General features: G+C 46.6%; 1 protein-coding gene and 1 non-coding gene across 2 annotated transcripts; one reads left to right on the top strand and one right to left on the bottom strand.

The window, feature by feature from the left end:
- Nucleotides 1–1,536: 1,536 nt before the first annotated feature.
- LOC112936656 (probable CCR4-associated factor 1 homolog 11) lies at nt 1,537–2,364 on the top strand. Its single transcript, XM_026020870.1, has one exon. The coding sequence runs from the start codon at nt 1,537–1,539 to the stop codon at nt 2,362–2,364; it is 828 nt and encodes a 275-aa protein (XP_025876655.1).
- An 8,625-nt stretch (nt 2,365–10,989) lies between these two features.
- On the bottom strand, nt 10,990–11,092 carry LOC112936709 (U6 spliceosomal RNA). The gene has a single exon (XR_003239133.1). It is a non-coding gene; the product is annotated as a U6 spliceosomal RNA (small nuclear RNA).
- Between the last annotated feature and the right edge of the window lie 1,529 nt (nt 11,093–12,621).

Here is a 12,621-nt window from a genome sequence, read left to right as displayed (position 1 = left end):
GGGTGTTGCGGGCCCAATCGCGGTGGCGCGCAAAGGTGCGTGTGGAAAACGGTCTCATGCACGCCCGATTGGTGCGTGAGGTAAGGGGCACGTGAAAAGGTGCGGCCCAATTAATTCGCATGCGTCTCGAATAAGAGGGACACTCTAGCGTAAGAAAAAAGGAACTAAAACCGATTCAAATACAGATTACAAACCAAAATTTTAGCGAAAACATCTTCAATTTTCATAATAGTAGAGATATGGTGAAAAAAAAACAACAACTGAAACATTTAAAAATTTTATGAAACATGTGAATAAACACAGTGAAACATGTCGCTATTATATATGAAACAATTAGTGTTAACATATTGAAACATATGTTTTTCTTTTATCAAAATATAATCATGTGATATATGGCTGTAAAGATTTAATAACAATAAATACAATGGTGTGACCGAATCATAGATTGGATAATTAGTTTAGGAGAAAAATCATTTTAAAGCTCGCCAAAATGCATGCATACGTGCATGGATGAGGTGGAGAGAGAGAATAGAGAATAGAGAATAGTGACGGGTACTTTCGGGAATTTTGGCAAAACACTGAAGACACACATTGAAACGTATCACTATCATGTATGAAACATTAAATTTTAACGGTTTGAAATATATATTTTTCTTTCACCATAATATAATCATGCGATATTTTGTTATAAATATTTAATTACAATAAATACAACAGTGTAATTAGATCGTAGATCGGATAAGTAGTTTATAAGAAAAAAACATTTTAAAGATTACTATTGGAACAAAAGAGGGAGCAGTAGTACACTAGTAAATTAGTTGTTGAAGCTGACCATCCGATATTGTTTGGTAGGATTGATAGACCGTTCATTGACATTCTCGCTAAGTTTCGTTTTTAAATAAGAGGATCAAATGAAAAAAGTTTTTAAAAAATAATGTCAAATTAGCAGTTAAGCTTTGAACCAGGGCTCAAAGCGCAATTAGCCCTTGGCCCAAAGACGAGGTCTTAGCCTTGATTTTAGTCCACGTAGAGATGGTGGGCCCACTTGTGTCGCAAGGTTTGTTTTGTCCGCGTTAATTAGTACTACGCCGTGTCCGGTTCGATCTGTCTTACGTACGCCCGCACGCCGAATCCGCCTCTGTTTCACTGACCCTGCATGTGGGCCCGCCCAATCCGAGTCGTATCTGGACACGGCATACATGCACGTGTACGTGCAATCACTATTTAAGGTGACAACAAGAATCCTCGGGGTTCATCGTTTTCATGCATTGTCTACAGGCGATGAACTTTCGCCGGAACTCCGCCGCCGGCGCCGCTCCGGTAGCCATGCCATTCGGCCCTCCGCCGCCGCCCATGGCCTTCTCGCCGCTGTACCGGTAGCCCTCGCCGTACTACTCGCCATACCCGGCTCAGTCGACGTTCCTGCCGCCACACGTCTACTTGCCACAACCGCTGATCAATGCCACCACGTACAACTTCGCCCAGGCGCCGGCGGCGCCCGCGCCGCCGCCGCACGTCAACGTGCCACAACCGGCGATGCATGCCGCCGCGGCGCCGGCGCCGCCGCTCTGGCTCCGGACCATGACGGCGGCGAACCTCGACTCGGAGATGGGACTGATCGGCGAGATGATGGTGCAGTACCCCTACGTCACCATCGACGTCGAGTTCGCCGGCGTCGTCCACCACCCGCCTTACACCGGCAGCCGCCCCACGCCGGACGAGATCTACGCCGCCTTGAAGTCGAACGTCGACGAGGTGCCCGCCGTCCAGATCGGGATCACCCTCTCCGACGCGGAGGGCAACCTCCCCACGAGATCTTCGTCTTCTCCTGAGCAGGAGATCGCGTGGGAGGTCGTCTTCTCCGACTTCGACGCCGGCCGCGACCCCCACGTCGTCGACTCCGTCGAGTTCCTCAAAAACCAAGGCATCGACTTCGACCTCGCGCGGCAGATCGGCGTCACCTCCACGGCGTTCGGAGAGAAGCTGCTCGCCATCCTGCCGCCGCCGTCGCGGCGTGGCGAGCTCACCTGGTCGGCGTTCGGCGGCGCCTACGACATGGGTTACCTGCTCAAGATGCTCACCGGCGGCCAGCCGTTGCCGGAGACGAGACAACAGTTTATGCAACTTGTCAAATCTCGGCTAGGCGGCGGCCGGATATTTGATTCAAAATATTTGGTAGAACACGACCGTCAAGATCTGCGCAATGCCGGGTTGAGGCACACGGCAGATGTTCTTGGCGTGAGACAGCAGGAGGGGGTGAAGATGCTGGCTGGGCACAAGAGCGTGGTAGCAGCTGCCATCTTTGCCACAATCCGGTCTCAGGGTGTTCACCTCCTGCATGGAGTTATCGATGGAATTTTATAGTCCATATATATTTGTAATCTATCAATAGATGCTAATGTATTGATTTTCATTTCGTTCAGAAAATCATATAGATTTTTGTGTTGTCGAATATCCTCACTGTAAATGAAATATGCAAAATAAAAGTTTTATTTATGTTATTGAGAAAATCGCTGAGAACTCAAGTCGATCGACTTCACGCAGCCGCACGCTGAGGGGAGTTAGACTCAATTCGGAAATACTCGCATCACACGTACGATTCAAAAACTATGAATTTCTGCCTCGAAACTCTCATCGGAAAAATTACAAACTTTCAATTCGGAAATATGTAAATTTTCATCTCAAATCATTAAATTTCAATTCAAATATGAATGTCCCATCTCAAAATTAAAAAAAAATACAATTATATATTAAAGCACTCAAAGTTTCACCTCAAACCAAAAGAGCCGGGATCTTTGCCGCAATCCGAACTCAGGGCGCTGACCTCTCGTTCACCAAGGAGTGTTTGATGGATTGTCATGGATAAAAATGTAATTCTAATGGAATATGATGCTGTGTATCTTTATTTCGTTAAGAAAACTGTACACATTTTCTCCCACTAGCAGCCTGCTTTAACTGCCATTTTTTGCACGAACACACACTGCTTGACGCCAGGTCCAACTCCCAATTCCAAAATAATCCTGGCAAAAAATATACATATGAGGGCCCTCGTCTTGTCATCGGATTACAATTAGATATATGCCATCCTTCAACAAACAAAAGCGGATTACTATGAGACCTTAGGCGGTTTTGACCTCAGTCTTTGTCTGACGTGGCATCTGAGTTAGTGGGACCCATGGTGACCACTCCTCTCTTTCCCCTCTTCTCTCACTCTTCTCTGGGCAGGCCGGCCGGCGGGGCGAGGTGGGAGAGGAGGGCGTCGGCGGTCAGCGACGCGGCGACGAGCAATGCGGCGGCGACGACACAAGAGAAGGGGAGGTGGCGGTTGCAGAGAAAGTAGGCTTGGAGGAGGGCCGCTGTCGAGGGATGAGGTGGGGCTAGCAAGGGGGCAGGGAGGCCTGCGGCGACCTCCTCACCGGCCGCAACATCGCCATCAAGTCATTCCCCAACCCCCGCCATGGCCTCCGCGGCGGCGAGGATCTCCATCCCGTACCCATCGAGCGGGAGGCGGCCATTCTCCCCAAGTAGCACCACCGCCACGAGGTCCACTTCGTCCTCGACCTCGCCGCTGGCGACTAGCTGTTCTCCCTGCTCGACGCGTCCAGCCGCATGATAGAGGACCTCGCACAACACTACTTTCGGAAGCTTATCTTTGCTGTCCGGTACTACCACTCTCGTGGCGTGTACAATCGCGGCATCAAGCCGGAGAATCTCCTCCTCAACAATGCAGGCGACCTCAAGGTTGGTCGCCCACTTCAGCCTCGGCGCCCTCCACCACACCCTCTGCGACAACCCTTTTCCTGCGTCGCCGCCGCCGCCACGGCGTCGCCCATCGCCGCGTTGCTGGCCCCCGATGCCCTCCTCCTCTCCCGCCTTACCCTGTCGGCCTCCTCCCCACCCGTCGTCCGGCCTGCCCAGGGAAGAGTGAGAGAGAGGAGGAAGGGAGAGAAGAGGAGAAAGAGAAGGTGATGATGTGGTCACCCTGACGTGCGACCCATGCTGACTCAGCTGTCACGTCGGATAAAACCGGGGTCCAATCCACCTAAGGACCTAGAGTAATCCAGTTTTGTTAGTTGAGGAATGGGACTATGACTAGAAGTGAATGGGGCTTTACGCATACCGCTTTACCATTTCAGTTCATCTTCCCCGAGCTCCTGATGGCTTTGTTCGGCACTTGTTCTTCCGCCTCCAGCTCTGTTCATCTCAGATACGTTCATCTCAGATATAATATAGAGTTTATGAGCTGTCTCTAAATTTGTGAGGGTGTGTTATCTAGGTTACCGAACAATAAAAGTACATTGTTGGGTCACACAATATGTTCATTTAGATCCAAACAGGCTCCAACACTAGTAAATACTCCCTCCATTCCAAATTGATCTACATATAATTTTTTTAGGTTATTCCTAAATGATCTACATATTTGTGTTCATTCATTAAGTCTATTCGTTATTTGTGTATTGGAGTAAATAGACATTGATGCATGCATCCATGCACATAAGTATTTATAACCCACATGCAATATCTTGATTTGCTATTGGCTAGGAAATAGTGGGGATGGTGCATGCATTGAGTTTGTTGCTAGAGTAAATATAGTATAAGAGAGTTATTAGCTTTTCTTGGTTTTGGTGTACCTATGAAATATGTAGATTAATTTGGAATGGGGGAGTAACTGTTTTTGTAGACGGCCAAAACCGATCTTTGCATGCGGCCTCTGAACTGCCCTCCGGGGGGAGCAACTTTCGTAGATACGAGCAGTTATGGCTTACCTGCAACGAGGGGCTCTCGTCTAGAAAATTCGTTTCTATAGTATAGTGCAACCCGCTCCATGCACTGATGTGGTATGACACAGTGACGTCCATGTGTTAGTGGAACCCAAATGCTAGTCACATTTAAAAAATATATTTTTTCTCCTCTCTCTTAGTCTCGGGGGAGGCAACCCAACCAATGTATAAGTTGTCTAAAAGTAGAACTTTTACTCCGATGCTCGAATCAAATGTAAAATATGAGTGCATACTTATGATATTCTTTTATGATCATTATCACTTGACAAGCTAGGTTTGCCCCATTCATGTCTAAATGCTGGTCCCGCCACTCTCTATTCGGTGAATCTTTATAAAATTACGGCTCAATCCCTGCATAATTATTAAAATTTTCATGTAGAGAGAAATATATTATAAAATTTTCTAATTATATGGTGTCCTAGTTCTAAGAATCATTATTGCAATATATTCGTCAGTTTGGATTAGAGAGGTTAGAGTAGTCAATGTCAAATTGAAAGAATCATGAATGGTTGTTGGATCTACTCAGAAGTTTGCCTCTGGGGACTCGATCTAGTTCTTTTGTGGTCTATCTAATGGTAATACTGATACAGGCTGTTATTTGCTGACTTAATTATCAAAAAGGATATTACTGTAGAAATTCAGAGTAGCAGAAGTGTAGATTGGAACGCTGACGGTGCAGCGATTACGTGTTAATCAGGCGCACTAAGCGGCGCAAGTAATACAGATATATATAAGCCTGGTTCGGTTGGTTTAGAGCTCCTAATTAATTACGTGGGATAATAATTACAATTTAAAGTTTTCTCTCTTAGAAGGATTATTGATCTATGAATATGCATGACCAAGCTTTCTCAAGGAGCGCATGCATAACCCATGCCATGATGAGATGATGAGAAACTGAAAAACGTTGTGGTCTTGATGCCCTCATTTCAATTGAGACTAATACATCAGATCGATCTATAAATATAGATGGTGCATTCTTGTTTGCTTGAGGTAGCAGTACACTAATGCATAGCTAATAAAGTTGATTCGAGGGTATGTACACACGAGTAACAAATTGCATGCTCATGCCTTTAAGAGATGGGATAGTAGAGGTTAACTGAAAAAGCACCAGACACTAGCATCCTTCGTTAAGATGCCCAACGGTGGCTCGCCACGGCTGGAAACCAGACACGATTTCCATACACAATTGAGGTCTAGGTTGTTAGGACGGCAACAGGATCTTTGATTCCAAATACATGTAGAAGTACGACCAACAAGATCTAAGATCTGCGTGATGCGGTATAGTCTCAAGTCTCGACAGGACACAACCACATGGAACAATGATGTTTGTTGGAAAAAAGAGTATATATCGTAGCCATATCTCCCAGGCTAATGAAAATCGTCACAGAAGGAATGGTGGATGACTTGGAAAAAAAGAGTATATATCGTAGTCATATCTCGCAGTCTAATGAATAGTTAGTTAATCTGGATGATACCCTTCAACTTGCCGTGCGAATTCGATTATGTTGAAAGTCTTATGACTGATGTTTTCACGTAAAAGTGAATGATGCATGTAAGGTTGAATAATTATTTTATTATGTATCCAACGAATTAATATATTGTGTTGTGTATTTGTGGCGTGTGGGTATGATATGCGTGTGGAATGTCATGTATTATGTATGCATCTTCCGTTTAATCTAAAAAAATATAGCAAAAACTAAATAGATGACAAAAGGCTAAACATTATAATGGATCACAGTATTCCAGTTCTGATATGAAGAAATGATTAATTGATTTCATGCCATTGCAAATATGCTGATTCAGATAAATATCATTATAATTCATCTGTTCGTATACATGCCATTTGAATTCACAGTAAACTGAAACCATGCCATCACCCCTTTTTTTTAGGGAAACACTGTAGAGGAAGCCCCCACATTTAATAAATTAAATTAAAAGAAGGAATACAAAATATTTACAAAAGGTTTATTCACTGAGATAAAGCTTGTCTCTCAGAAACTTTTTAATCTAAAGACTAAAAGGGAAAGATCAATTTTAAAGAGAGCTTTTCAGGAAACAACCGAAGGTGGTACATTCTGCAAAATGAAAGCATTTCGTTGCTTCCAAATGTTCCATGCAACATAGAGAATTTTTTCAACAAAATGAGTAGATCTATGAGTTCTTTGCCTGCAGCAGCATATCATCAAAATTGAGAGAAAGGTTCCAGACAATTCCCAGCTGCACCCAACAATCTGAGCTGAATTGGCATTGAAAGAAAAGGTGGAAAGATGTTTCCCTTGCTTAAGCTGGACAAAGGACACATGCTAGATCAGAATTTTCAGGAGGGCAGTGCCTTCTCTGCAGCATATCATAAGTGTTTAATCTGTCAATTAGGAGAAGCCAAGCAAACACCTTAACTTTCATAGAACATTTGCTTTTCCAAATCCAACTTAAGTACCCAGGGGCTTGAACATGCATGCAATTTATTGTATAAATTTTATGAGAAGAGAACAGTCCATTCCCCTAGACATAAGCCCAAACATCTTTATCATCAGATAATAAGTTGAGGGGGTCAGCTTCACTCATGGATTCATATTCCTGGAAAGCTTGTTCAGATAAAGGCAGAGCAAAAAGCTGTGATATGCTTTTAGTAGAAGTTATGCTTACTGAGTCCTTGTGAAAGAGTGCAAAAGAATAAATTTTAGGGTAAACAGCTGACCTGACTTTACCATTCCAAAAATCATCCCAGAACAAACAAGTTTTCCCATCACCCACTTTACAACTTGACAAACTTCTGAAAATATCCACAAATTGCAACACATCCTTCCACCAAAAGGAACCTCTTGGGCGAACAACATGTGGTAATTTATGAGAGTAATAAGAGGTCCAGATCAAATTAACCCAAGGAATAGGATGCCTGTTGTAAAATTTATGCAAATTTTTCATTAAGAGAGCAGCATTCTGAAGATTGAGATCAATAACACCCAAGCCACCTCTATTCTTTGGTTGACAGACTCTCTCCCAAAGCACTAAGGATTTCCTACTAGAATTTATGTCAGACCCCCTCCATAGGCAATGCCTTCTTGCTCTATCAATACTTTCAATCACAGATTTTAGGAGGGAGAGGGAACACATGTAATCAGGGGCGGAGCCCAATGGGCCTAGGGGGGTTCATAGGCACCCGGCCCAATTTCTAGATTTAGTACTTACCCCCCTATTTTGGAAAAAGTCCACTTTGACTCCCTTAAATGTCGGCCGAATCTAATTCGTGACCCTCAACCGCAAAACCGGGTACGATGACTCCCTGAACTATTGAAACCAGTGCAATTTGACTCCCTAAGTAGTTTTGGAGGGTGGTTTTGCTGATTTGGCGCTGACGTGCCGATGTTGACCTAGTCTTCGTCTCACGTGGCGCTTACGTGGCATTCAAATTAAAAAAAAATATATGTGGGACCCATCTGTCATTCACACACAAAAATATATTGTGGGACCCACTAACACGTGGGGCCCACATGCCATCCTCTCTTCTCTACCTTCTTCATCCTCCCCCTCTCTTTCTCTTTGCCAGCGTCGGACGAGGGCCAGCGGTGTGGTAGCGGTGGCCGGGAGCCACTGGCGGCGGCGGCGGGTGGGCGAGGGCCGGAACAGGGGCTAGATCGTCGGCGGCGGCGGCGGACGGGGGCCGAGCGGCGGTGGCCGGCGCCTCCTCCAACCCCATCCCGCCCGGAGTTCACCCGACGCCGGCAAATACTCTCGATTGAGCTGCCGGGAGTTGCCCTCGCCGCCCCTCCTTCTCTCATCCAAACGGGTCGTCGACATCCTCCCCCGCCCCTGCCCACGGTGCCGTTGCCGCCCCGCCTTATCGGTCCAGATGCCACAGCCTCCAAGGCCCCTCCCCGCGGCGTCGTTGCCGGCGCCGACGCCGGCGGGCGGGAGGGCGGTAGTGACACCATCTCGCTCCGGCCCCCGTCCGCCGCCGCTGCCAACCCGACCCCCGTCCGTCGCCGCCGCCAACGCCGATCTGGCCTCTGCTCCCGTGAGGACAAATGAGGGAGAAAGAGATGAGGGAGAGAGAGGGAGGGGGAAGATCTGGCCCCGCCGCCGACCACTCCCTAGACCGCCGCCGCCGCCGACCACTCCCTCGACCGGCGCAGCCGCCGCCCTAGTGTCGCTTGCTGCCGTCGCTGCTTGTTCGACTCCCGCCCCTGCAGACCGGTGAAGGGAAGAGATAGAGAGAGAGGATGACATGTGGGCCCCACGTGTCAGTGGGTCCCACAATATATTTTGTGTGTGAATGAAAAATGGGTCCCACATATATTTTTTTTAATTCGAATGCCACACAAGCGCTACGTGAGACGAAGACTAGGTTAACATCGCCACGTCAGCGCCACATCAGCAAAACCGCCCTCCAAAACCGCTCAGGGAGTCAAATTGCACTGGTTTCAATAGTTCAGGGAGTCATCATACCCGGTTTTGCGGTTGAGGGTCACGAATTAGATTCGGCCGACATTTAAGGGAGTCAAAGTGGACTTTTTCCCCCTATTTTCACCACATAGGAACCCCCTCAACCCAACATCATGCACCACCCCTGGCCCATGAGCGAACAAGTGAAGGCCTTAGGCCCATGGGTAACGCTTGGGAGGGAGAGGAGAAGGACAAGCGAGGAGAGGCGGCGGCGGCGGCGAGCGCGGTGGAGGGCGAGGGGGAGGCGGCGGCGGAGGAAGGGGAGGAGGGGCGCGTCTTCACCCAGGGCAGCCACATGGGGGAGATGGATGAGGCGAGGGGGCGCACAGCGCACCTCACGCACCCAGGAGCGACGCGCCGCGAGGCTCGCTCAATCACCGCGCCTCAGAACTCCTCGTCTCCCGTTTTTCTTTTTTCTTTCTTTCTCCCCACCGCGATTCCGCGTCTGTTCGTCATCCGTATCGGCGGTATCGCCGTCGCCTTAGCAGGCAGCATCGCCGTCGGCCCCCGTCGCCCGCCTCTTGTAGTCTCTCTAGCCGGCCGCAGCATCGATAGGCAGCAGCGCAGGTAGTGGCGGGTGCATGTGCATCGCGGCATCGCATCGCAGTGGCGCAGGCTGCAGGCATTAGGATATAGGAGTACTGATTTAGGCCGGGTGCGTGGCTGCGTGCATCGACAGACGACAGGGAGGCAGGTGGCAGGGAGCAGCGCAGGCTCGCAGCAGGCAGTAGCAGCTGGACTACAAGCAGGGCACAAGGGCAGCCGAGCAGTGCAAGCAGCACAGGCAAATTGATGAAGGTATTTATCATTTTTCATTCTCTAATTCTCTTGATTAGTTCTAAACTTTCAATTTATCCTCCTCTCTTGTAACATTTTGATTAGTTAGATTTGTAACCTGTTGATATATACTGCCTTTTCAATTGTCCAGATTTATATAAGCTAGGGTTTAAACCGTTTAAAGTTTTGAAGAACTGGACGTTTAAAGTTTGAAGGCACCATCACTAGTAAAATTATAAGCACACTGTGACACTATGATATTATCAAATTATCATTGCATTTGGAGTGTACATTGTTCTATTGTACAGTGCACGTATAGTCTAACATAATAAAACTATTTAATTGACAGATTATATACAAGTATCTCAAGAGAAAAGCGCCCAATAGTCCCAATAATTTTTTGTGTTTATTGGAACATAAACTCTAAACCCTAAACATATTTATTTTTTTATATTTTTTACATGTTTATTGGATATAAATTTTTAGTTGAAAATTAAGATGTTTCTGACTTATGTTCTGGTTTTATTGTAGGCTATTAACTATCGATGATATTGACATTGACAGTTTTGAGGTCAAGGATGTATTTTGCATAGATTGATCGTCTTTTATGTATCCTTTATATGTTTCCGTTCATGGTTTCTTTTCATCTTAAATTTCGGTAAACACTTTTACTTGCTATTCAATGATTTGGTGTCAATATTTATATATAAATGGTCAAATACCATTATTTAGAGTAATAAGCCAACATCTATAGAGTGAAGTAGTGTACCACCCTCGATTTGGTTCCAGCTCCGCCACTGCATGTAATAAGTAGGGAGGGAGGAAAGTACTAAATTTACCATTGTGATTCTGTCACCATAAGACAAAAGAGCAGAGGTAGTTGAGAGCCTCCTTTCAATTCTATCAACAAGAGGTGCAAAGTCAATTACCTTTGGTCTAGTGGTTCCCAAAGGGAGGCCCAAATATGTAAAAGGTAGTGATCCAACAAAAAAATTTAGACCATTTCTCGATTTGTGCGTGTCATCGTTGTGCAAGGGCCATGCTAATTTTCTCTGTATCGTTCCAATTTTATCGGATGTCTCGGAAGAGACCCATCACCCCGTTTTTGTCACTGCCGTCTAGTTTTCCATCACATTTGCTTTCTTCCTTGTTCCTTTCCTTCTCCCCATTGCTGGGTGGCAGGAACAGCAGTGCGTGGTCGGCGTGTAGGGGCGACGGGGGAGGAACATCCTGCAGCGGAGTATGTCCTGCCGCAAGCACGACGCAGGCAAGCCAAGCCGGTAGGCTGTGGACTGATGATACCATGCTGTGAGCATTGTCCACGCCGTACAGGAGCACTGGATCGAGAGCACCTCGATCGCCGGCTCCGGCGCGTAGGCAGCCAGATAAGAAGAAGAAGAAGAAGAAGAAGAAGAAGAAAATGAAGGGAAGCAAACAACACCGCCTGTTCGCGGCCATGTACGCCGCCGCTGCGCCCTCTTGCTCAGTTGCTCCACTCCTCTGCTGCGGTACCCTCGCCGCGACAGCCGCGCGCCCGGACACGTTCTCGGCAGCACCGCCACCACTTCATCCCTCATCTTCCCTGTTGCTGCCGGCGGCATCCTCACCGTCCTCATCCTCCCACCGCTGCTCCTTTGCACCCACGCAGGCGACCTCATCGAGGTCTCCTACCTTTTCCTGGCCTCACACGCTCTCCGTTGCAGGTTCCTCTCCGAGATGGGTCGCGCCACTGCCGACGCCGTGAGTGAGGGGTGGCGAGCGGCAGGACGATAAGGCCGCAACAAATGACAAATTTTCAGTTCATTCAATGTATAATGCGACGATGAACTCTAATATGACATCTGTAGGAAGATCTTATGGGAGTTGATCAAAGTATTTATGTGGTTATTTCAGAATAAATTAATCCTAACAAAGGAAAACCTTCGAAAAATGAATTTTATTTTGGGGTGGTGGTAAGAAATGTTGTCTTTAATGCGCAAGAGACAATTTAGCGTGTCTTCTTTAAATGTCGCATAGCAAGATTTGCTTCACGGTGTATCTTGTTTGCTTTCAATATTCCTCCACCCTGTAGTGTCAAAAACATTTTTTTGGAAACTAGCTTATGAGGGTGTCCATGTGAAACAAAGGTTTTATTTGGATCTAGTGCTCTATGTTGGCTAATTTGATTTTGCTGAAATGATAAAGTTTTGATAATAAAAAAGAGCATAAATCCTAGAAAACACTACACGGTTGCAACCTAGTTTATGTTTACTGACATCATGATGAGGTCAACATGGTACATGTGGATATCGTGTCTGGTACTTCTGGTATCATGCCGACGTAAGTATGATACCTAAGTATCACTGCTACAAAATCGGTTTTTCGTGGCGGCACCATAATTTTTTTTTGTTGGCGGCACTGTGCACATTCTGTGAAATTGTAACTTGGGATGGGGGGAGGCTAAAAACAACTAGTGAAAAATAATTTTCGATGACGGTACGTAGACCGCCAACGAAGATATAGCTATTTTCGCTAGCAGCCGACTAAAGCAACCGCTAGTGAAATATTACCATGACCTATAAATGACCATGGCCCACCACCCACCCGTGGCGACTTTTTTACTAACGATTTTACCGAGGTA

This window comes from Oryza sativa, chromosome 10 (genome assembly GCF_034140825.1).
Source record: "Oryza sativa Japonica Group chromosome 10, ASM3414082v1".
Taxonomy (NCBI): Eukaryota; Viridiplantae; Streptophyta; class Magnoliopsida; order Poales; family Poaceae; genus Oryza; species Oryza sativa.
Note: the sequence above shows the minus strand (reverse complement) of the source record. Positions and strands in the feature narration are given on the sequence as shown.

What these genes read in the sequence shown, in the direction of transcription:
- LOC112936656 (XM_026020870.1), top strand. Translation starts at nt 1,537, where the DNA reads ATGCATGCCGCCGCGGCGCCGGCGCCGCCGCTCTGGCTCCGGACCATG.